This window comes from Mercenaria mercenaria, chromosome 2, assembly GCF_021730395.1.
Source record: "Mercenaria mercenaria strain notata chromosome 2, MADL_Memer_1, whole genome shotgun sequence".
Taxonomy (NCBI): Eukaryota; Metazoa; Mollusca; class Bivalvia; order Venerida; family Veneridae; genus Mercenaria; species Mercenaria mercenaria.
In genome coordinates, this window is record NC_069362.1 from 60,541,463 (window position 1) to 60,568,004 (window position 26,542).

At 36.7% G+C, this 26,542-nt stretch overlaps 1 protein-coding gene across 6 annotated transcripts in view; it reads left to right on the top strand.

Annotated features, from left to right (window-relative positions):
- The window catches only part of LOC123564077 (cadherin-23-like), a 73,659-nt gene extending 47,117 nt beyond the window's left edge, over positions 1-26,542 (top strand). Inside the window, exons 30-39 of one of the 6 annotated variants that reach the window (XR_008369840.1) lie at positions 3,032-3,118; positions 3,672-3,740; positions 4,060-4,126; positions 5,261-5,388; positions 5,854-5,894; positions 8,806-8,907; positions 15,590-15,650; positions 17,726-17,760; positions 22,880-22,933; positions 25,068-25,128. Coding sequence is in view for 3 of the 6 variants with exons in the window: in XM_045357368.2 (XP_045213303.2) it covers positions 3,032-3,118; positions 3,672-3,740; positions 4,060-4,126; positions 5,261-5,388; positions 5,854-5,894; positions 8,806-8,907; positions 15,590-15,650; positions 22,880-22,933; positions 25,068-25,338 (880 nt within the window). In the remaining 3 variants the exon portion in view is untranslated. Of the gene's footprint in view, positions 1-3,031; positions 3,119-3,671; positions 3,741-4,059; positions 4,127-5,260; positions 5,389-5,853; positions 5,895-8,805; positions 8,908-10,522; positions 10,562-15,589; positions 15,651-17,725; positions 17,761-22,879; positions 22,934-25,067 lie in introns of all 6 variants that reach the window. The other 5 variants (XR_008369841.1, XR_008369842.1, XM_045357368.2 and 2 more) reach the window with 5 other exon arrangements.

Genomic DNA, 26,542 nt, shown 5'->3' on the forward strand with positions numbered 1-26,542 from the left:
GTCATTGCCAATTCTCCTAACCTAATTTCATCAAAGGGGAAAATTTCCATGCTTGAATGACATAAGCGACCCAAATAACACAAGTGGCAGGATGATATAGGAAAATGGCGGCCATGACTTAGGTTACACACATGGTGGAAACATCTTGAGATTCCACAAAGACTGTTTAGGATATCCAAACAAAAAAGTTTGCATAATAAAGATAAAAGGTTTATCTTCAATATCATATATACAGTTTTGAATGTATTTTGCCTAATTTTGGGATTTAAGTGGGGGAATAAGTAGGGGGCACGAAGATACAAGAAAAGGGCATATAGACAATTTTCCAACTTCAAAACAAGTTTGTTACCGATATTTGCCATTTTGGTTAAGGGAAACTACTCCCTGCGCTTACTATCACCGCTAAAATCTAAGATTGCCGTTACGTTCCGTAAAAGATCGAATGGTTTATTTTTCTTTCAAACAAAATTAATTTCATATAAATTTAAAAGTATTTTGATGAAAGAAATGTTAATAAATCACAAAAATTATGATACTTATTAAAGATCGAGAATTATCTTTGACCGAGGTCAAACTGTGAACAACATAATTGACACGAGGTGACCGTTAATTGCCAGTAATTACTGGCTATTTGATCGTGACAAAAAGACTATCGCACCTTTTGTTATCGGTTTGAATTGAGAAGCTCATGTCATTTTGAAAGATTTCTTTCCGAAATATTGAATCAGCTGCTATTTATTTATTCAGAATAGTTAATTAAAAAAGGTAAAACAACAAATATAACAATATTTTACTGGTTTTAATTTCGAGAAAACAAAAATCGATAGTACCGCTAGACCGATGCTGCTCTCTGCCGCGGAGATAAAATTTATTACTGGTGTCGATGTAAACTCTACTTTCGTTTTCCATCCACCTCAAAATTGATCAAAAATGTTTTTTTTCCCAGGATTTTGGGCTAAAATCGGGGTGCGCATTATACATGGGTATCTATGGTAATGATATCGTATAAATCCTTTATATCGAGACAAATGGTAAAACTGGTTGGGAAAAGCAGCATGAATTATGTTTAATGCAATTGAGATAAGATTTGAGAATGATGTTATGAAAGATCTACTGATTTGAAGATTTTTAGCTCACCAGAGCACGAAGTGTTCAAGGTGAGCTGTTGTGACCAGTCATTGTCCGGCGTCGTCTGTCAACATTTGCTTTGTGAACACTCTAGAGGCCACAGTTGTGACCCAATCTTTATGAAACTTGGTCAGAATGTTAGTCTTGATGATCTCTAGGTCAAGTTCGAAACTGAGTCATGTAGGGTCAAAAACTAGGTCAGTAGGCCAGATCAAAGGAAAAGCTTGTGAACACTCCTGAGGCCACATTTGTGACCCAATCTTTATGAAACTTGGTCAGAATGTTAGTCTTGATGATCTCTAGGTCAAGTTCGAAACTGGGTTATGTTGGATCAGAAAGTAGGTCACTAGGCCAGATCAAAGGAAAATCTTGTCAACACTCTAGAGACCACAATTTAAATTTGAAACGCATGAGAATTAGTCAGAATGTTCGTTTTGATAATCTATAGGTCAAGTTCGAATCTGGGTCATGTGGGGTCAAAAACTAGATCACCTGATCAAATCAAAGGAAAAGCTTGTGGTCAGAATGTTTGTCATGATGATTTCTAGGTCAAGTTGTAATCTGGGTCATGTATGGTCAAAAAGTAGGTCAGTAGGCCAGATCAAAGGAAAAGCTTGTGAACACTCTAGAGATCACAGTTGTGACCCAATATTTTTATGAAACTTTGTCAGAATGTTTGCCTTGATGATCTCTAGGTCAGTTTTGAAACACGGTCATTTGGGGTCAAAAACTAGGTCAGTAGGCCAGATTAAGGTAAAGCTTGTGGACACTTTATAGGCCACAGTTGTGACTCAGTCTTTATGAAACTTGGTCAGAATGTTTGTCATGATGATCTCTAGGTCAAGTTTTAATCTGGGTCATTTGGGGTCAAAAACTAGGTCACATGGTCAAATCAAAGGAAAAGTTTGTGAACACTAAAGGCAACAGTTGTGACTCAATCTTTATGAAACTTGGTCAGAATGTTTGTCTTGATGATCTCTAGGTTAAGTTCGAAACCAGCTCTTGTGGGGTCAAAAACTAGGTCAGTAGGCCAGACCAACTCTTGTGAGCGATATAGGGCCATCGATATAGGGCCATCATGGCCCTCTTGTTTTCTCTGCTAGACCTCCGTTATTGTCTAAGAGACTACCGTATTTTCCCGTATTAACGCCCCCGGGGGCGTTACATTTTCCAAAGAGGGGGCGTTTATTTGAGGTAAAAAAATAAAAAATGAAAATTTTTACAAAACTTAAAAACATCGTTCAAACTAGCTGTAAAGTGTTTCTGTGTTGTTTAATCCCCCCAAAACGTAATTATTTGGCATCCAATTTAATGCAGTGTGTCTTTTATGCATTTAAATACGGTACCTCGTGTATTCCATGTCTGGCTTTTTGACACGCTCGCGATACTACACAGTACGTCATGACCCAAACAGCTGTGTACTCCGATAACATTTTCCTTAGTACATGCGGGTACCTAATTGCGCAATACACAATGTCAATGGTTTGACACGCTGCTGTGCCTGCTTTTAAATTAAAAGTTCTTAAAACTGCCGAAGAAAAGGGTATATCGTAAACACATTGCTGCAAGTTTGTTTAAAGTCGGCAGGAAGCGTGTGCGCGAGTGGTGTAAAAACAAATCAAAAATGTATTTACCGTTTAATTTTCTGTTACATACCGTACTTAGTACAAATGTTTTGGACTTACGGTACATGGATTGTTTAAAAGTGTGTTTAATTTTTAATACATTGGACTTTAGTACTGTAAATTACTTATTATGTGGACTTATAAAAATGAGGTAGGTGATTTTTTCCCGTTCTTGTTGATTTTTTTCCCTCCAAAATGGGTGGGGGGCGTTAATTAGAGGGGGGGCCTTATTTCGGGAAAATACGGTAAATACTTACCATGGAATTTATTATTTTCAGAAAACTTCAACAAACAACAGGCTATAGAATTGTTGTTGATAAAATTCAGACACATGAAAATAGATACGGTCTTCCTGAAATTAATAAGTAAGTTATTGCACAGTATGTTTCTAAAAAATTGTTTTTCTATCTGCAATATTTTCCTTATTTGTCATTTTATTGTAAAGTGAGTGGGTTTTTAATTGTGTTTCAGTTAGTACATGTATGTATCTAAGAAGCCCATATAGTTTAAGTTAACACGAAATAAGCATTTAAAGTTCCTCGTAATTCTGTGTCGATAAGGACACGGTCATGCTTTTTATGGCTGGTTTTGATTGGTTCGTGAAGATTTGTCACGAAATGTAACTGATTGGCTGAATTTTTTTACCTGATTTGTAATCAAACTAAAGCTGTCAGCGAAATTTGCCAGAAGTTAACCTAGGAAACCATGGTAGACCTCTGGTTTGCCAGAATGAGATCAGATTAAAATTCACTTATAATATAGTTATTTCCTGTTTGATCTCATAAATGTTTCTGCTAGTATGGTATAAATGGTAACTCGTGTTGACACGTTACTATTACAGTATATATAGTAACTCTGAATACTGACATGTTTTTAATACAGTATATACGGTAAACTGTAAAAACTGGTAATTTTCAGAACTGACATGTTTATTCATGGGGAAAATATGAAGACCAATGAGACAATATCGGCACAAGAGCTTCTAAGGTAACACAACTTTTATTAATTTACTTTTGTACATAATGAAAATAAAACCACATGTACCGTCCATATTAAAAAAGATAATAAAAGTGACACAGTCCTCCTTTATGTGAAATAATTGAATGAAAACTTCAGCTTTATATTCAAGATAAAAGAATAACCATTTAAATAGATAGGTGTATTTGCTTATTTATCACACTCAGAGCGTGCATACCAAAATAAGATGGAAATACAAATTATACGAATTTTGCAATCTTGACATTCACTCCAAAGCTAGAGAATGTATTTTAAATTTTACTTACGTCTCAAATTCTTGTTCTTTCAGGGTGATAGACTCTTTTGCTGAAGCATTGTTGGGGTTGAGATATGATTACAAGGTGCTCGAAATTGTGGTAAGTCGGTGTAAGATTATTGCTGCAAAATCAGTTAACAGTGCAGACATAAAATTTCATGGCTTCCATCAAAATGATTATTGGATCTTAATTTAAAATATTTCTAATGCCCATTGGGATATAATTGAAGATCAAGATGAAAATTAGACCTACCTTGCATATGAATTATTGCAAAAGTTATACCATGAATAATTGAGTGAATAATTCCACATACTTGACATATGGCACTTTGTTTATAGCCTGCATAATTAATGTTTGTTTATATGCTGCTTGGCAACCTCTGGGTTTCTGTCAATACTGTTAAATTCTTTAATTTATGGGCAGAAAAATTCACGGTTTTGCCCAAAACAGCTATTTCTTGAGGATATGACTTCTTGGATTTCAACTTTTGAAATGAATGGGAATTTTAAGAATTCATTTACATGCATTTGATTTTATTCATTTATATAACCATGAAATCAAGGAAAGGTCTGTGCTTTGCAAGTGTATCATCATCATATTTGTACACCATCAGCACAACAACATTATGACATTAGTGTTACTCAAAATTGGTGAAGGGGCTTCTGTGGTGGAGTGTTAACCCTTATCATGCTGGACACGAATGACTCTGCTTTTGCGACCAGTGTAGATCATGATCAGCCTGCACATCCGTGCAGTCTGATCATGATCTGCACTGTTCCCCATTCAGTCTGTATCTTTTTGGTAAGCACCCCTTTTAACAGTTAATGGTACTGTCCAAATTGAATGATGGAACAGTTCATTATAGAAATTCAGCAGGGTAAGGGTTAATGTCTCAGACTACAAATCACTTGCCCCTCACTGATGGGTTTTTGAGCGTCACTCATGGGCGTTGAATTCTTCATGTGAGGAAGCCATCCAGCAAGCTTACAGAAGATCGGTGGTTCTACCCTGATGCTGGCCCAGGCACCTGGGGTCTTCCTCCATCATCAAAGCCGGAAAGTCATCATTTGACTTATAATTGTGTCGCTGCTTTGATAAACCCAATAAAAACAAGCAAAGTTTGTGAAAATTACCTCCACGCATTAACTGGTTTTCTGATTTTAAAGTAACTTTATATAAAGAATTTCTAGAAAATTTTTATCCCAGTTTTTAATTTCCATACTTCTTTTTTAGCCAACAACTACAGCCAAGGAGGAGCAGAGTTTAGAAGATACGTTCAAGATGGCTTTAATACTTGTGACAATCGGACTGACACTACTCTGTGTTGGATTATGCATTGTATTCTACATATCCAGACAACAGTAAGTCTTGTAACTTCTGATTCTAGGTTGTGAAAAGTTGCTATTTACAGACCATGTAGAGTTGGTTAATTAAGGTTTTTGTCAGTGGGGTTATTGTGGGTACAAATCACAAAGTTACATGTAACTATATTATAGAAATACGCTTTGGTTGGAAATGTTGAGGCCACGTAACCCAGGGAGTCACTGGAACTAGGAGGCCACTAGGGTACAGCCGTGTAGTTGAAATAGTGAGAAAAAAAGTAATGAAATTATTTTTGTTATTTTCACTTTCATTCACAGTCTAGACAAAAAGAAGAAATGTAATTTGTCCTTTGTAAACCTTGCCTTTAATATTTTTTATCAAAACACTATTCACAATTCTTTTGCCTCACAATCTGTTTTATGTCTTCATAATGACTTAAGAAAAGAAAAAAAGAATTGTTGAAATAACAGTAATTTAACTCCTGTGTTATGTTGTGTTTGCAGGTATAAGAGAAAATTAAAAGCTGCCACAGCGATGGCTTATGGTAAGTTGATAACTCTAAAATGGTTTTGTTGCTGAAATAGTCAGGTTTTAATCAGCTTGCAGTGATGTTCAATTTGTTTGAGCTATTTCTATGACCCAGAAGTGAGCTGTTGCTATAATCTTACAATGACATGTTTCTGTGACCTAGCAGTGAGCTGTTGCTATGATCCAACAGTGAACTATTGCTATGACCTGACAATGAGCTGTTTCTATGATCCATCAGTGACCTATTGCTGTGACCTGACAATGAGCTGTTTCTATGATCCATCAGTGGCCTATTGCTGTGACCTGACAATGAGCTGTTTCTATGACTGAACAGTGAGCTATCATTTTGACCTAATGAGCTGTTGCTATGATCCAACAGTGAGCTATTGCTATGACCTGACAATGAGCTGTTTCTGTGATCCAACAGTGACCTATTGCTATGACCTGACAATGAGCTGTTTCTATGATCCATCAGTGACCTATTGCTGTGACCTGACAATGAGCTGTTCCTATGATCATCAGTGACCTATTGCTGTGACCTGACAGTGAGCTGTTTCTATGATCCATCAGTGGCCTATTGCTGTGACCCGACAATGAGCTGTTTCTATGACCCAACAATGAGTTATTGCTATGACCCAACAATGAGCTGTTGCTATGATCCATCAGTGGCCTATTGCTGTGACCTGACAATGAGCTGTTTCTATGACCCAACAATGAGTTATTGCTATAACCCAACAATGAGCTGTTGCTATTATTATTATTATACCAGATTTATATAGCACCCTTTTCATGATCAATTTCACGTTCAAAGACGCTTTACATAGTTCAAATGCAGCCACATAGGGCGCTTAATTCATCCTCTACTAGTACAGACACAGAGCGATCTGACCAGAGGGACAGAGTGAGACAAAGCCCCCACAGAGAGATCAGAAATCAGATACAGGCTTGTCCAGCTAACTTAGCCTAGCTCGTTGCGAATAGACAGCCTGGTTCTTTAACGTGCCAAGCGTATAGCACTGATACACACAAGGATTGCCTGGGTTCCTGACCAGTACACCTCTAGTTGGGTGGGAACACTGAAAAGTGTTTCTGAAAATTCCCGAGTAGCTGCCGGGGATCGAACCCCTGACCTCAGGATTGGAAGGCCAGTGTGCAAACCACTGAGGTATCCGTCCACCTGTGATCCATCAGTGACCTGTTGCTGAGATCTGACAATGAGCTGTTGCTGTGATCCTACGATGAGTTATTGCTATGACCTCACAATGAGCTGTTACTATAATCAATCAGTGACCTTTTGCTGTGACCTGACAATGAGCTGTTTTTATGACCCAACAATGAGTTATTGCTATGACCTGATGATGAGCTGTTGCTATGATCCAACAGTGAGCTATTCTCAGACCCGACAATGAGCTGTAGCTATGATCCATCAGTGACCTATTGCAGTGATCTGACAATGAGCTGTTGCTGTGATCCATCAGTGACCTGTTGCTGTGACCTGACGGTGAACTGTTTTATGACCTGACGATAGCTGTTGCTATGATCCAACATTGAGCTGTTGCTGTGACCCTTTATCCAACAGTTGTTGTAACCTGACAATGAGCTGTTGCTATGATCCAACAGTGAACTATTGCTGTGACCTGACAATGAGAGGTTTCTATGACCTAGCTATGAACTGTTGCCTGAACCTGACAATTATCTATTGTTGCCTTGATCCAACATTGAGCTGTTGCTATGAACCAGCAATGAACAGTTGCTCTGATTATGCATTGCACTGTTACTATAACCCAGCTTTGAGCTGTTGCTATGATTTTCCATTGAACTGTTGCTATGATCCATCATTGAGCTGTTGCTATGGTCCAGCATTGAGCTGTTGCTGTGACCCAGCAATGAGATATTGCTATGACTTAGCAGAGAACTCCTGTTGTGACCCTGCAGGGAGTTGTTGCTATGACAAGTCAGTTAGCTGTTGCTGTGACCCAGCAATAATCTTCAGTTGCTATGAATTTATACTGATCTGTTGTTTTTACCCAGCAGTGGGCTGTTGCTAAGTAAGTTTTGAGACATTAAATTTAGCTGTTCAGGACATTCTTGTCAAACAGTTTAAATTCATCAAATAATTTGCATCTGATGATCTGGATGACGGTAGATGAAAGAAAAATATATGACCGACTTGAGTTACCATACTATGAGTAGGTAGACTTTTGACAGCATGATTACATGTTTGCAGTCTCTATTGTTTCCTGGCAATTATTCTTTCAGTCTAGTAGAGTTATTGTAATTTCTTTTTTGAGAAATGAGCTTTTGATAGATTTTTAGTTTTATATCTAAATGTTTATGAATTTTTGTTGAGAATAATGATAAAACTACCAAAGTAATCAATATAGAAAGATTGGAGGAGGGTCTCAGTTGTGGTAGTATTACAATATGAATCATTTCATGTTTATTCAATAGATTTCATATGATTGTAATTTCTTCATTTGAGTATTCCAGTAGGTACAAACACCACTCATCAAAAACCATGGTTTTATTTTTTTGTTGGGTATTTGGCTTCTGTTTATTTTTATTTGAATTGTTATACATAAAGTTGGCTTATAATTACACCTTATAGCAGTTAAAATAAAATATATCCAAAAGAAGATTGAATCATAAATCACAACTTTGTACCTAAATTTTGTTAGAAAACTCAGATATGGTAGATTGTTCTGTTAAGGCAGTGGACCAGTATTGACATTTGGCAATTTCAGTTTTATGTGTTACTCATATGTTACCTATATCCTGCTTTGGCATTCTTCAGTGGTTACAAACAACTTTCTGCCTAAATTTCATATAGAGAATACATATTCAGGCAAATGTCATGATGGCTTCACTACCTTAAAAGGTATTGGAAAGTAGGTTAGAAATTGGTTGATATATATATATACCTACAGTAGCAAGTTTGGATTCCCTGGGTGATAACTGGACTCGTACCCTAACACGAGTTCAGGGCAAGGTCTGGAGAAAAACCTATGCTGATCAGGTTGTTACCGAAGGTAAATCAAGAGCACCCAGATCTGCTTGAGAGACAGAAAGAATCATTGTTCTGTCCTTTAGTAGAAATGCTTCATCTTTCTGTTGTCTTCATATTCCACAATATTGCTCTTTTCATTTTACATGACTTCCAGAATGCATTTAGATTAGATAAAAATTGTAAATAATTTTCAATTTTTACATTATATTTTGAACATTTTATTTGTATATTTCTTTATGGTAGAATAGTTTGTAGATTTGTAACTGATATTTTGCATTATAATTTGAATAAATATTTATATATGTTTAATTGCACACTATATCTAAGACTAGGGGACTTTATTTCTAATTGCCTACCCGTTTGGATGCAGATGAAAACATACAGATTATTAACAGCTGTCTTGTGATGGTCTTGGCTAAATGTTGCATGAAGATATCAGAGCCTTATATTAACATTTACTTTGAATGGAATGAACATCAGTCTTAAACTTTATTATACGCCCGAAGGGACGTATTATGTTATGATGCCTGTGTCCGTCCTGCCCATCCATTAGCAATTTCGTGTCTGCTCTGTAACTCCTTAACCCCTTGAAGGATTTCGAAGAAACTTGACACAAATGTTCACCACATCAAGACAACCTGCAGAGTGCAGGTTTTGGCTTGCTCACTTCAAGGTCAAGGTCACACTTAGGGGTCAAAGGTCATATGACTTTGTTTCGTGTCTGCTCTGTAACTCTTGAACTGCTTGAGGATTTTAAAGAAACTTGGCACAAATGTTCATTACATCCAGACGACATGCAGAGGTCACACTTAGGGGTCAAAGGTCATACCTTTAGGTGTATATTGCTCGGCATTGCAGTGCTCTTGCTGTATACTTGACAGGGAATAGTAAACTGCTTTCCTTTAGATTAGCTGCTGACACATCTTAGTTATCGATTTTGCCATATACTGTATACCTTCAAATAAATGCCCATGGTAATGGAGGGAGTATGGTAGCATTATATTCAGTGGCCCAGTTGAAATAAATCATTAACTTTTTGTCTTCTGATGAATGCATTCTAATAACACAAAAATCTACTGATGGTACTAGCTAAGAAAGTATAAACTTTTATTGTAAATGGGATTGGGTTGTTGGGGTAGGGTTATTTTGGTATGCAGTATCCTCTATACCCCTTATTTTATTTGGAACTTTAAATTTGTAGTATGTTATTGCTGCTTATGACGTAGTTCCCTTTCTATGATCCCCTTCACCCCATTCATCTGCAGTTTTTTTCATGGACACTGCTGACTAATGATTCCCTTTTCATGACCACATCCCTCACCCTCTCATTGTCATTGCTGGTAGCTACATATTGCCAGTGGTAGAAGCATTAACCCTCGTCATGCTGGACACAATTGGTTCTGCCTTTGCAACCAGTGTAGATCATAATCTGCACTGTTCGCTATTCAGTCAGTATCTTTTTGGTAAGCACCCCTTTTAACAGTTAATGGTGCTGTCTAAATACACTGAAAGAGGTAGGCGTTGTTATCAGTTATCTAAAAAAATGTTTTGGTGTTTATTCTTATTTATTAAGAGTAAAGCTTTAATATGTTAATGTTCTTGTATAATATGGTGTTTGTTTTTGTATTTTTTGTCAGCTACCGCTCATAATGGCACTGGTACAATTGTTTCACAGTGTAGGTATCTTTGTCTGTTGTCTCTCGGTGTGCTGTATGTTGCGGGTTGGATACTATTGCTTACCTCTGTTACAGGGTTCACTAACAAAATGTTGTTGCCAAGGCAATTGTTGTGCAGTTGAAACTTAGTAATTCAATTTAACTTGTGACTTTTAACACAAAAAAAAGAAAATAGAAAGAATGTGCAACTTATCAAAATTCATAGTGTCTGAATTTTATTTTCAATTAAAATCAAGACTTTGAGCTATCAAACTTGACATTGAGTTACTGTAACTGCTACTGGAAGAAATTTAATAGTTTCAGCTGTATTTTGGAGGAAATTATCCATATGAGCCGCGCCATGAAAAAACCAACATAGTGGCTTTGTGACCAGCATGGATCCAGACCAGCCTTCGCATCCGCGCAGTCTGGTCAGGATCCATGCTGTTCACTTTTAAAGCCTACTGCAATTAGAGAAACCATTAGTGAACAGCATGGATCCTGACCAGACTGTGCAGATGCGCAGGCTGGTCTGGATCCATGCTGGTCGCAAAGCCACTCTGTTGGTTTTCCCATGGCACGGCTCATATGGTTTTGGCGTATAGTTAACTGAAAACTGCTCAGTGTAGTTAAAGATGATCTAAATTTAGTTCAACCTGATTAAAAACTAATGGTATATGGCATGCATGTTGTTATAATCTCACCCTTTTGTAGTGTCCCCCTCGTCATTTGTTTCAGCAAAGTTTTGAATGTCTGTTTAAAACCTATTCCATTTTATGTTAGTATAATGCTTTCAAATTATCTTTGAGTCAAAATAAAAGGTTTTAGTTTCAAACAAGGGAAAATACAGTTGTTGTCATAGTGTTTCACAGATACAGGGAGTTTGTCAACTTACTATTCTTACAGTTTATTAAGCACTTTCCAGAAGATGAAATAAGAATCCATGGACAAGATCACTTTTTTCCTAGATTTTTTAATTATATCTTTCATATTTTATTATTAGCTCACCAGAGCCAAAGGCTCAGGGTGAGCTATTCTGATCAGTCACCGTCCGGCGTCCGTAAACTTTTACTTTAAATGACATCTCCTCATAAACCGCTAGGCCGATTTCATCCAAACTTCACAGGAATGTTCCTTGGGTGAAGCTCTACAAAAATTGTTCAAAGAATTGAATTCCATGCAGAACTCTGGTTGCGATGGCAACAGAAAGCAAAAACTTTAAAAATCTTCTTCTCAAAACCCAGAAGCCCTAGAGCTTAGATATTTGGTGTGAAGCATTGCCTAGTGAACCTCTACCAATTTTGTTCAAATCATGACCCCGGGGTCAAAATTGACCCCACCCCAGGGGTCACTTGATTTTACATAGGAAAATCTTAAAAAATCTTCTTCTCAAAAACCAGAAGCCCTAGAGCTTAGATATTTGACATGTAGCATTGCCTAGTGGACCTCTACAAAAGTTGTTCAAATCATGACCCAGGGGTCAAAATTGACCCCGCCCCAGGGGTCACTTGATTTTACATAGGAAAATCTTCAGAAATTTTCTAAAAATAAACCAGAAGGCCTAGAGCTTAGATATTTCACGTGTAGCATTGCCTAGTGGACCTCTACAAAATTTGTTCAAATTGTGACCCCTGGGGTCAAAATTGACCACTTGATTTTACATAGGAAAATCTTCAAAAAAAAATTAAAAATAAACCAGAAGGCCTAGAGCTTAGATATTTCACATGTAGCATTGCCTAGTGGACCTCTACAAAATTTGTTAAAATCATGACCCCCGGGGTCAAAATTGACCCCGCCCCAGGGGTCACTTGATTTTACATAGGAAAATCTTCAAAAATTTTCTAAAAATAAACCAGAAGGCCTAGATCTTAGATATTTGACATGTAGCATTGCCTAGTAGACTTCTACAAAACTTGTTCAAATCATGACCCCCGGGGTCAAATTGACCCCGCCCCATGGGGTTACTTGATTGTACATAGAAAAATCTTTAAAATTTTCTAAAAATAAATCAGAAGGCCTAGATCTTAGATACTTGACATGTAGCATTGCCTAGTGGACCTCTACAAAATTTGTTCAAATCATGACCCCCGGGGTCAAAATTGACCCTGCCCCAGGGGTCACTTGATTTTACATAGGAAAATCTTCAAAAATTTTCTAAAAAAAACCAGAAGGCCTAGAACTTAGATATTTCACATGTAGCATTGCCTAGTGGATCTCTACAAAATTTGTTCAAATCATGACCCCCGGGGTCAAAATTGACCCCGCCCCAGGGGTCACTTGATTTTACATAGGAAAATCTTCAAAAATTTTCTAAAAATAAACCAGAAGGCCTAGATCTTAGATATTTGACATGTAGCATTGCCTAGTAGACTTCTACAAAATTTGTGCAAATGATGACCCCCGGGGTCAATTTTGACCCCGCCCCATGGGGTTACTTGATTGTACATAGAAAAATCTTCAAAATTTTCTAAAAATAAACCAGAAGGCCTAGAGCTTAGATACTTGACATGTAGCATTGCCTAGTGGACCTCTACAAAAGTTGTTCAAATCTTGACCCCCCCCCCCCCCCCCAGGGTCAAATTGACCCAGCCCCAGGGGTTACTTGATTGTACATAGGGAAATCTTCATAAATTTGCTAAAAATAAACCAGAAGGCCTAGATCTTAGATATTTGATATGTAACATTTCCTAGTAGACTTCTACAAACTTTGTTCAAATCATGACCCCCGGGATAAAACTGGCCCCGCCCCAGGGGTTACTTGATTGTACATCGGAAATCTTCCAAAAAATTTCTAAAAATCATCAGTTTGACATTTGAAACATGTAGCTCATATTACTCTGGTGAGCAATCCAGGGTCATCATGACCCTCTTGTTTACATTTCTATTTTTTTTTACTTTATTATTTTAAATTGTTTCAAGGCTATCAGGGAGTTGTTTGGATCTGTTTGAAGCAGCTTGTTCACAGTTACGGGAGAAAGGAGAAAAATTTGACACTCAGCACAGTTTGGTTATAATTGAATTTATATCTAAAACAACAGAAAAGTGAACGTTTGCAAATTCTGTAAAGAATAAGTATTTCCTTTCATTTCAAAAGTGTCTCTGAGGTTTTACTGTCTTTTAAATATTATTTTTGTCACCTTAGAACAAAAAGTGGATAAGTGCTGTTTTATGTCAATGCAGTTATTTAATTAGCTTTTTATGCTGAGGTTACATTGGGGTATATGCAAAAATGTTCATGTCTGTACATTGATACACACTGACACTTGTAGAAATCAAAATACTTTGAAATAAAAGAGTGCCATAACTGTGAACAGATTGTGCCAATTTTAGATAGTGATGTAATTTAATACAGTAAGGTAATTATTAAACTAGGTAGACTAACCTTGATCAATGAATGAATTATATTTATTATGACTTGTTGATACTGTGAAATCATTGTGTCTCCCCCAGGAGACATATTGTTTTTGCCCTGTCCGTCCTTCTGTCTGTCCGTCCGTACGTACGTCACACTTCATTTCCAAGCAATAACTGGAGAACCATTTGACCTAGAACCTTCAAACTTTATAGGGTTGTAGGGCTGCTGGAGTAGACGACCCCTATTGTTTCTGGGGTCACTCTGTCAAAGGTCAAGGTCACAGGGGCCTGAACATTGAAAACCATTTCCGATCAATAACTAGAGAACCACTTGACCCAGAATGTTGAAACTTCATACGATGATTGGTCATGAAGAGTAGATGACCTCTATTGATTTTAGGGTCACTCCGTCAAAGGTCAAGGTCACAGGGGCCTGAACATTGAAAAACATTTCCGATCAATAACTAGAGAACCACTTGACCCAGAATGTTGAAACTTCATTAGATGATTGGTCATGAAGAGTAGATGACCTCTATTGATTTTGGGGTCACTCCGTCAAAGGTCAAGGTCACAGGGGCCTGAACATTGAAAACCATTTCCGATCAATAACTAAAGAACCACTTGACCCAGAATGTTGAAACTTCGTAGGATGATTGGTCATGCAGAGTAGATGACCCCTAACGATTTTGGGATCACTCTGTTAAAGGTCAAGGCCACAGGGGCCTGAACATGGAAAACCATTTCCGATCAATAACTTGAGAACCTCTCGACCCAGAATGTTGAAACTTCATAGGATGATTGTTCATGCAGAGTAAATGACCCCAATTGTTTTTGGGGTCACTCCGTTGAAGGTCAAGGTCACAGGGGCCTGAACATTGATAACCAGTTCCAATCAATAACTTGAGAACCACTTGACCCAGAATGTTGAAACTTCATAGGATGATTGAACATGCAGAGTAGATGACCCCTATTGATTTTGGGGTCAGTCAATTAAAGGTCAAGGTCACAGTGGCCTGTTCGTGTAAAATCAGGAGCCTGAACAGTAACTTGAGAACCACTAGGCCAAGAGTGTTGAAATTTAGCAGGATGACTGGACATGCCAAGTAGATGATCCCTATTGCAGCCAACCATCAGTGTCTCTTTAACTTTCACTCCTGACCCCTATTGACTTCTTGCCTATAGGACTTTGCATTTGGGGAGACATGCGCTTTTTTACAAAAGCATTTTCTAGTTTCATTTTGTTGGTATCGAATTTTGTTTGATTTTATCAAAAAAGAACATGAATTCAGGGATTTCTAATTTCAAAGATATTATTATTTGTTTTTTATGCCTCCAAGCATGTAGCGATTGAACTGTACGGACATGTGTTCAGACGAACCACATTTTAATGTTTTGCCTACAGCCTACATTAATGACATGAGCACTTAACAATCAAGAAACTAACCTATATATAAATTACCTTGACCCTCATATGACCTTTGCCTTCAAACATTAAATTTCAAAAAGCATTATCTTTGGTTGTACACTTGGGGGCATGATTTTGCATTTTGAAAATGCAGGTCCTTGTTTGGGATGTTATTTCTGCTGCTCCAAGATTGACTCAACTGCGAAATTCATTAAACTAGTCCACCTCAAATTTACTGCTTTCACAGTAATTATGTAATGCATATTTAATTTTAGTTTGTTTATTTTCAGGTTCTAGCTCAGATCTACACAAGTCTGAATTGCCAGGCACCAATGTACATGCTTATGAAAAGTAAGGGTTTTTGTTTTCTTTCCATTTTCATGGTTTTTCAGTAGTGACAGAACAGTTATTTTTAGAAATTAAAACCCATAATAGTTAAATATAGATGAAAAGTAGAAAGAAAAAAAAACACTTTGGACAAAACCCTTGCTACTGATTTAAAATGAAGTGGACAAAACCAACTTGGCTGTTATTACAGAAAGAACAGAACCCCTCCCAATTAAAACACAAGATAGGCATAAACCCCTCCTGCTTGAAATTCAAGACAGGCACAAATCACTCTGCTTAAAATTCAAGACAGGCACAAACCCCTCCTGCTTAAAATTCAAGACAGGCACAAACCCCTCCTGCTTAAAATTCAAGACAGGCACAAACCCCTCCTGCTTAAAATTCAAGACAGGCACAACACCCCTCCTGCTTAAAATTCAAGACAGGCACAACACCCCTCCTGCTTGAAATTCAAGACAGGCACAACACCCCTCCTGCTTGAAATTCAAGACAGGCACAACACCCCTCCTGCTTGAAATTCAAGACAGGCACAACACCCCTCCTGCTTGAAATTCAAGACAGGCACAACACCCCTCCTGCTTGAAATTCAAGACAGGCACAACACCCCTCCTGCTTGAAATTCAAGACAGGCACAACACCCCTCCTGCTTGAAATTCAAGACAGGCACAACACCCCTCCTGCTTAAAATTCAAGACAGGCACAAACCCCTCCTGCTTAAAATTCAAGACAGGCACAACACCCCTCCTGCTTGAAATTCAAGACAGGCACAACACCCCTCCTGCTTAAAATTCAAGACAGGCACAACACCCCTCCTGCTTAAAATTCAAGACAGGTACAAACCCCTCCTGCTTAAAATTCAAGACAGGTACAAACCCCTCCTGCTTAAAATTCAAGACAGGCACAACACCCCTGCCTAATCAAGACTAAAAACCTCCGAAATTCAAGATCAGGCACAACACCCTCCGCTTGAAATTCAAGACATACAAAAACACTCGCCATTAAAAAATTCAAATCTGACAAGCAGCCAGACTCCCTCCCATGATATTGAGTAGATGGAACATAACACATCAGACAAATAATAATTTGCAGAATTTGACAGGCTTTTTTTATGGGATGTTTATTGTATATTTTGAAATTCTTAGCTGGAGATGTTTAGTCCTATTTTTCAAAACAGATGTTGTTTGTCTGCTTCATCAAAAATCAGCAGGACTGGGAAGTTTTGTCTGGTTCTTAGTTGCAAGTTTTAATTACCTGTATATGATTATTCCTAGCATTGTTATGAAATAATAAATGAAGGTGTGTAATTTATCATGGACTTGCACAATGGTTACTCACTGGGAATCATATCACAGCCTTATACCTGTCGGGTTCTCTCAGAAATTATTTCTTGACATTGCCACTAAGATATCAGGACCTCCTCTGGGCCTCAGAAAGTTGTAGCCAATTTTGAGAGAAATTGCCAAATTGAAGTTGAATTGCTGAAATTGGCAGTATTTTGATAAAATTATTGTAGCCACTTTAAAAAATCTGTAGCCAGTTCTTTGAATTCGTAGCGTTTAGCTACCTTGGCTAATGGCAATGGAGGCCCCAGATATTGTGGGTAGTGTAATGGTGGTAAACTTTGTCAAGATTTTATGTAAAACAAGCTAAATTTGAAACTTTATACCTGATAATACTTAAAAACAAATTGCCAATAGACAGTTTTCTATCCTTTCCAATAAATTACTGACGAAATTTTAGGGAACTGAAGAAAATTAAAAAATAAAAGCAGTGACAATTTTTCAGTGCAAAAGCATTTGCTGTCTTCTCAACAACTGAATGTATGAACTCTGGATTGCTTTTTTCTATTTTCTCTTATAGTCTTTTATACAGTGAAATTGATAAATTTTAAACGACTTTGATTTTAGGAATTCTTATAAAGGAATATAGCTTATGAATAAGAGAACTACCCATTCTGAAGTGTCATTTCAAAGACCTTATGACATGATAATAGATGTTGGTGTCATATTTTGAGAGGACCTCCTATATCCTGTGTTTATAGACTGTATGTCACATTTCACATGTTTGTTGTTTAACAGAGTTTACACTAACGAGGGACAGACAAGATTTTAGGGTATTTTCTTGTTATAGCTGGAAGTGTTTTGAAAGGGGTCATTTTGCAATATTAAAATATTATACTGTAAGTCAACTCTTAGTCAGGGAAGGAGTGAGACAATATGATACTGTTTTGAATGGTGTTTAAAACCTTTCTAATCCTGGCAACATTTATAAGTTGGAGTAAACATTCATGAACTCACAATATGTATGTGTTATGTGTGAAAAGTGTAATATCAAAATATACATGTGACACAGTGTACAACAGAAGTGTTAACACTGTTTACATACATGTAGTATTACTTTAAAAGTTAGTTTCGAATCTGCTAGCTCTGAAGGTAAGTATAGGTATGAAGGTATTAAATGCCTCCGCTACTATTTTCTATATAAAATTAACAACTTATAACATATTTTTATCAAGATTTCTAGCCTTGCACTTCCTGCGAGACTACCCTTGTCTTGAAGGTCTGTCTTTAGGCAATCAAAATATACCCAAAAAATATGGGGTTGACCATAATGCAGTGAAACCATGGTCACGTGACTGAGACACGTGATGAAAACGCTAATATTACCTACTTTCACTTTCATTTTACAAGGCAGCTTCAGATCAACTTTTGAAGCATATAACATAGCTTAAAATCATCTGCGGACATTCCTTTTTACAATCAAGCATCAATAAAGCTTATATCTGGCATGAAAATGGCCTTTACTAGGCGGGAAAATTGCACTATATATTGATATGGACTACATTCGAGTGGACCACGGAGGCATATCCGGCTAATTGCCCCCTTCATGCCTATAAGAAATACCAAAGTTTTCAAAATCGTTCTGTTGCAGTCAATTATTGTACGTTAGTCAATTGTCAACAATTTTGCCAACTTTCAGTTTGAAAGAATGGCTACTGTCGGAATTATGCCCCATTCAGACAGACAGTCCACACCTGCAAAAAACGTGTCAGGGGCATAGATAATGCCAATTTTTCATTAAATATAGTATCATGCGGCCTTACTTTTCTTATTTCTATAATTCATTTGCAAGAAACAGCTAGAACTACACGAAAAATAATCGATTTCTGTCATTCTTACCTAAAATGGTGTCGCTGATGCAAAACTGAGATGTGGGGAATCACCTTAAAAATCAGAATTTTGCCTACTTTCCGAAAAAATCTCAAATTTGCCCAAAATATGCAAATGATATGCCACGTTTATCTTAAAATGGTGCTTATTGCTCAATTCTGATCAGAAAGTACCAGTTTTACATCGGTTGAAGCAATTTTCACGAAATGCGAATTTTTCATTTTAGGTATGAAGGTATTAAATGCCTCCGCTACTATTTTCTATATAAAATTAACAACTTATAACATATTTTTATCAAGATTTCTAGCCTTTCACTTCCTGCGAGACTACCCTTGTCTTGAAGGTCTGTCTTTAGGCAATCAAAATATACCCAAAAAATATGGGGTTAACCATAATGCAGTGAAACCATGGTCACGTGACTGAGACACGTGATGAAAACGCTAATATTGCGTAGGTAGACATCAGGAAATACCTACTTTCACTTTCATTTTACAAGGCAGCTTCAGATCAACTTTTGAAGCATATAACGTAGCTTAAAATCATCTGCGGACATTCCTTTTTACAATCAAGCATCAATAAAGCTTATATCTGGCATGAAAATGGCCTTTACTAGGCGGGAAAATTGCACTATATATTGATATGGACTACATTCGAGTGGACCACGGAGGCATATCCGGCTAATTGCCCCCTTCATGCCTATACACTAGAAAGTACTGTTTGTGACTTTTACAACAAGGCTGTTAAATTGCATTTAGTTTCTTGCTCTTTACCTTTCAACCATTTCTTAATTTGTCTTTAAAATGTTCACTTAAGATTTAAAATAAGCTATTATTTTTGCCATCAAAGCTTTGTTACTGAAATAACTTATGGAGCACACCACAACGAAGATGAAACAGGTAAGGTTAAAGTTGAGAAAGTTTCAAAGATACTCTGAATATACTAAAGTATGATACTATTATTTAGCATTCTTTTTTGTAAAGAGGAGTTTAATAATGATGGTAGCAAGTGTATAGACTGGGTTGGGTTGGAGGCGGGGATGGGGTGGGGGATGTGAATGAATTGAAATCCATGACAATTTGGTGACATCAGACTCGGTTAAAGTAGCTCATAATGACAATCAGAAATTTCAACTTTATAAAGCTAAAACAGACAGCCATGTGCTCCTGTAAGGTATATTACCGTCCAGCGGGACATTTTAGACAGCATACAAGAATATGGAACACATAGAAATGGCCATTTGTCATTCAGATCACTACCTTAACCTTTAGCCTGCTGAATTTCTAAAATGGACTGGTGCATCGTTCAATTTGGTCAGTACCACTGACTATTCAAAGAGGGGTTTGCTGAAAATTTACTGACTGAATAGCAAACAGTACAGATCAAGATTTGACTGCATGGATGCAAAGGCAGAATTATTTACTTTGCTGTCAGTAGGCTAAAGGTTGATTAATGCATTAATTAATGATAGCAATTCAATTTACATGTCTTAAAACTGAAGTGAGCTAGAAATTTTTATCTTTCTGAAATTAATGTTATCGGATCTAACTGAAACTTTCTCTCAAATTTGAGTGCAGAATCTCTGAATGCAGTTGGCATATCATTGGATGGCTTTATATCCTTTTGTTGTGAAAGTAGAATGTAATTACAGATCTTTGTAAAACATTTCCTCAGAACTAACAAAATAATATGAAACCCCTTCGTGTAAAACACTTCTAGCTATATATTTTATAAAAATGTTTTCCCATCCTAATCTGTTTGTATTGTTTTTGTTAAGTGTTTGGTTTGTATTGCAAAATTGTAATTTGAAATGTCTTGGAAAGCTGTCAGACAATGCATGTAGTTTTGAATGTTTTTTAATTCATACAAATGAAATATGTAGGAATGGTATGTTGTAACTATGAAAAAGCATGAAATACTGCTTGTATATTTATGTCTCCCCCAGGGGACATATTGTTTTTGCCCTGTCCGTCCGTCCGTCTGTCCATCCGTCCGTCCGTCCGTCCATCCGTACGTCACACTTCATTTCCGAGCAATAACTGGAGAACCATTTGACCTAGAACCTTCAAACTTCATAAGGTTGTAGGGCTGCTGGAGTAGACGACCCCTATTGTTTTTGGGGTCACTCCGTCAAAGGTCAAGGTCACAGGGGCCTGAACATTGAAAACCATTTCTGATCAATAACTAGAGAACCACTTGACCCAGAATGTTGAAACTTCATAGGATGATTGGTCATGAAGAGTAGATGACCCCTATTGATTTTGGGGTCACTCCGTCAAAGGTCAAGGTCACAGGGGCCTGAACATTGAAAACCATTTCCGATCAATAACTTGAGAACCACTTGACCCAGAATGTTGAAACTTCATAGGATCATTGGTCATGAAGAGTAGATGACCCCTATTGATTTTGGGGTCACTCCGTCAAAGGTCAAGGTCACAGGGGCCTGAACATTGAAAACCATTTCCAATCAATAACTAGAGAACCACCTGACCCAGAATGTTGAAACTTGATAGGATGATTGGTCATAAAGAGTAGATGACCCTTATTGATTATGGGATCACTCCGTCAAAGGTCAAGGTCACAGGGGCCTGAACATTGAAAACCATTTCTGATCAATAACTAGAGAACCACTTGACCCAGAGTGTTGAAACTTCATAGGATGATTGTACATGCAAAGTAGATGACCCCTATCGAGTTTGGGGTCACTCCATTAAAGGTCAAGGTCACAGGGGCCTGAACATTGAAAACCATTTCCGGTCAGTAACTTGAGAACCACTTGACCCAGAATGTTGAAACTTAATAGGATGATTGGTCATAAAGAGTAGATGACCCCTAACGATTTTGGGGTCACTCTGTGAAAGGTCAAGGTCACAGGGGCCCGAACATTGAAAACCATTTCCGGTCAGTAACTTGAGAACCACTTGACCCAGAATGATGAAACTTCGTAGGATGATTGGTCATGCAGAGTAGATGAATCCTAACGATTTTAGGGTCACTCTGTTAATGGTCAAGGCCACAGGGGCCTGAACATGGAAAACCATTTCCAATCAATAACTTGAGAACCTCTCGACCCAGAATGTTGAAACTTCATAGGATGATTGTTCATGCAGAGTAAATGACCCTTATTGTTTTTGGGGTCACTCTGTTAAAGGTCAAGGTCACAGGGGCCTGAACATTGATAACCAGTTCCGATCAATAACTTGAGAACTACTTGACCCAGAATGTTGAAACTTCATAGGATGATTGAACATGCAGAGTAGATGACCCCTTTTGATTTTGGGGTCAGTCTATTAAAGTTCAAGGTCACAGTGGTCTGTTCATGTAAAATCATTTTTTGGAAATAACTTGAGAACCACTTGACCTACAATGTTGAAACTTAATAGGATGATTGGACATGCAGAGTAGATGACCCCTATTTATTTTGAGGTCACTTGATCAAGGTCAAGGTCACAGGAGCCTGAACAGTGACTTGAGAACCACTAGGGCACGAGTGTTAAAATTTAGCGGGATGACTGGACATGCCAAGTAGATGATCCCTATGGCAGCCAACCATCAGTGTCTCTTTGACTTTCGCTCCTGACCCCTATTGACTTCTTGCCTATAGGACTTTGCATTGGGGGAGACATGCGCTTTTTTACAAAAGCATTTTCTAGTTTTTTTTTCATTTTTCCAGGAGAAAAAAAAGTTTTTGTTTTTAGCATGTTTTTTATTGTATTTGTATGAATTGCCATTTTAATTTGACATATAGAAGACTCTATTACATTTCTGTCATTTATCAGAATCAAATTCAGCTTGCCAGCTTTGTATATGTAACATAAGATATAGATCTGTATATATCTTATATTTGAACACTTTGAAAAAAAAAACACTTTATGTTGCCATAATATGTATTGTTACTTAAATCAAAAACAAAACAGTTCATCAGAAATTTAGCTGACAAAGACATACATAGATCATCATCTGATTGCCTCTGTGTTTGATATCAGCTTGCTTCTCAAAAGTTATTTCAAATGCAAGTTCTTTGTGTAGTAGAAAATATCATTGTATTATGCATTATATTTTCAGTACCAACCCAATCTATTTAGAAAAAGTGCTATTAGAAGAAGCAGGTGAAAGAGAGTAAGTTTCTTTTTATCTCATTAAGAAGAAAAGAGTTCCGTTCATTTCACCCATTTATATGCCCTAATTTCTAAAAACATATCATTCTGCATTGTATGAATACAACAAGAACAGTGAATGAGAATTCTTAGATTTCACAAGTTTGTATGGTGGATTTTATTTCTGGTCCTTCACGAAGTCCATAGGGTTTAACCAGGCCCGGACCCCTACTCCCAACCCAGTTGGCCGAAAAGTGATCTTTGACACTCATCAAAAGTACCGTACCTTGGAAACCTGGGTGACAGTTTCATACATATATCAAATAATGACATTCATGCATACCCTTTGAAGTTTAATAATAATAGCATTCGAGTTCCACCAAAATAAACGTCTGTATTAAGGTTGTTACATGCAGCAGTCGCTTCCTGTGTTTAGATTAATGATACTTTTGTACTAGGAATTTATAGCATAAAAATGCACTAGAGGCTACCATTTTGCTGATGGAGACCCTGGCTCTGCTGACATTTTTATGAGACAGGGTATCACTCTTCATACCTATGCTGCACCAGATGGGGTACCACTTCCCTTACTGCTGGGTGCTTTGTGCTCCGCCCATGATGCCTTCACCCATAACTTGTCCTTCAGCCCCAAAAAAATCCAGACTGGTGCGCAGCTGGAATATTGCATAATAATCTCTTGTTAACAAAGTTCATCAAACTGAGTTTGCTATTGGTGTTTGTATGCAAATTGATCAAAAATGAAAACCAAAGTACAAGTTTTCTTGCATTATAGTCTGTCCCAAATATTGTTAGCGTTATAGTCTTTTCCAAATTTTGTTAGGGCTATTATCTTTTCCAAAGATGTTACCTTTGCTGTTACTTGCTTCAAGGAAGTAATTTTGTTACTTTGAAAATACAGGGACACCTTGCTATGTTTTGCTCGAAATAGATGCATATTTCAGTCCCATGCTAGCTGAAAAGAAAGATTCCAAATATTTTGAATGTTTATTTGATTTTGATGTAAATATATTTTTAAAAACTTTTTTACAAGTCTCCCAAGAAGTACAGATTTATAGTGTAAGGCAAACAGTAAACCATGTTTTGTTGTTGAATTTTAAAGTCACTAAAATAACCTTACACATGTTTTGACTGTTTTGAGACACTCACCATGACACTCACTGATCAAGATAGTTGATACATTTATTTGTATTAATTCTATCACAAAATGTACACGTAAATGGAGGCATTGCTCACGTACCATAATATGAGGAAAAATTCCACACTAAGTTTTGTTTTTCATATTTTTAGAGACAAAATGTACTTTCAAACACTTATCTGCCTTTCAGAAGCAAATTCCAAAATAAGTATTTGCAAAAGGATAGATATTTTTTCCTATATGTCCACTATTTTGAACAAAGTTTCTAATTTAAATGGGGCACAAAATTTAACTTTGGCCATTGACTCTTGTTCAACTTATTTCTAGAACTTCACAAAGAATGAATAGTCATAGATTTGATATCAATCATTATCCAGAAACTACTACTAATGTTTCTGAACATTTTAATTCTCAAGGACATACTATCCAGGAATTCTCTTTTATGCCCATTGATAAAGTAACTAATCCTTGGAAAAGGCTTTTAAAAGACACTTCCTGGATGTACCGTTTGGGCACTGTGTCTCCACAAGGAATGAATTCAAAAATTCTGTATTAATGCCTTTCTGAAATACTTGTTATATATGTATATTTTATTACTTGTATGTATTCCATAATCAGTTTTTACTGGTGCCTTTCCTTAATCATTGCACTTATACTGCATTTTTTCACCAGTTTTTATGTATCATACTATGATCCTGTTTATGATTTTTACGCCAAACTCTTTGTTCAATTTTGACGTTGTCGTCATCGACGTCGTTTGACGTTGACGTCACTTCCTTTGTTATGTTTATTTTGAACCCTGAAGAAGGCTGATGTAGCCGAAACGTTGGTTAAAAATAAAGTGACTTGTTTTTAAAAAGTTTTTGTAGTTTTGACTACTTTTAATACTTATATTTTAGAACTTTTTGTAGCATTTTAAGTTAATGTGATATCTTCCCTTTATTATTTCATAAGTATTTCTGTAGTAAGCACTTTAAAAATATAGTTATGTCCCTTTCAGTGATGATGATGATGATTCCCTGGATGATAATGCAGTAGACCCGACCCAACCTTCACAGTTCAGTGAACAACAGATGTCAATGAACTTTTACACCGAGGACAACAATCTTAACAAAGTGCCACAATCTAAACTTGGTAATGGAGATGCCATTTTAAACGCAGTGCTACAGAACCATCAAAATCGTAAAATGAAAAATGGTGATGCTGTTCAAAATGGTCAAGTAGAAAACAAAGAGGACAACTTTGCAGGCTTGCCAACTACAGAAATTTAACCTGCAAAGTTCTAAATATCTCTAGATCAAAGCTAGGTTGTGATATTTTGTGTGATTTACATAAGATTGTTGCTGGTGTCGACAACAAAATACAAGTTTTTGTTCATTAGGTTAACAATTGATTTCAGAAGGTGCTATGTTTGTTAAACTTTGCCGTACATTCTAGTGCTAGATTTTAGTCCTTTATATAGGGATTTTATTACTTTGTACATAACTACGACTAGAAAAAAAAACTTAGGGGATAGAAATTGTTTCCATAGCTCTACTGTGACATACCAGTTTGAATTATTTAACATTTACAAGGTTATTTTTGAGTTAAAGTTTTTTAAAGTGACCTTTAGTGTCCAGTCTGTTATGGTTGATTGAAATCAGAAGTCTGAGTAATGTTAACTTAATACCCATAATATGTTTGGTTTTTTTTTTTTTGTATTTCCTATTTAATGAAATAACATTGACACAGTGCGGAAGAAAACTGCAAAGTGAAGATCACAATTTTTTTTATTATTATAATGAGTGTTTACAATGTTATAGATTGTCCAGGGAATCTTATATGTATGATTGTATGTGATGTAAATGGGCTACATCATGACAAAATGTACTCTATGTCTCAGTGATGTTACTTCATAATTATCAAATGGTGTCTTAAAAATTTTCTTGTCCATATTATTATTAAATTTTTGTGCAGTAACATGATTCCCTTGATGTGGTGGATGCGTAATGTTATTCAGCAGGTCCATTACCTTAATACCAATTTTCTATTGGATAGAGTTTATTGCACAACCATGGAGGGAATGGGTTTGAACTTGCTTGGGTCAAGACCATTTCTTATCACAAGTCCAATACAGGTTTTTCCTTGAAGTGGACACGGGTGAAATGAAATCGAGTTACTGACACAAAGATAAAAATTATATAAATTTGTCAAATACAGGTAAATATTAATTCAAATATCTTGAAAGTGTTGTTGCAAGGTACCTTTTTGTCATGATGAGGTTCATATGCCAGAGGGGAATGAATCAAAAGATGCCTTAATTAAAACAATGCATTTTTGCTCATCGACTCACACCTTGTTATATATATATTTGTATCATTAAATGTAAATATGACTTATTTATTGTTTTTGACTGTTAAGAATCATAAAAACATTATGTCTTTCTGAGTTTCTACCTGTCCAAATAGCATTTAAATGTTGCATAATTGCTGGCAA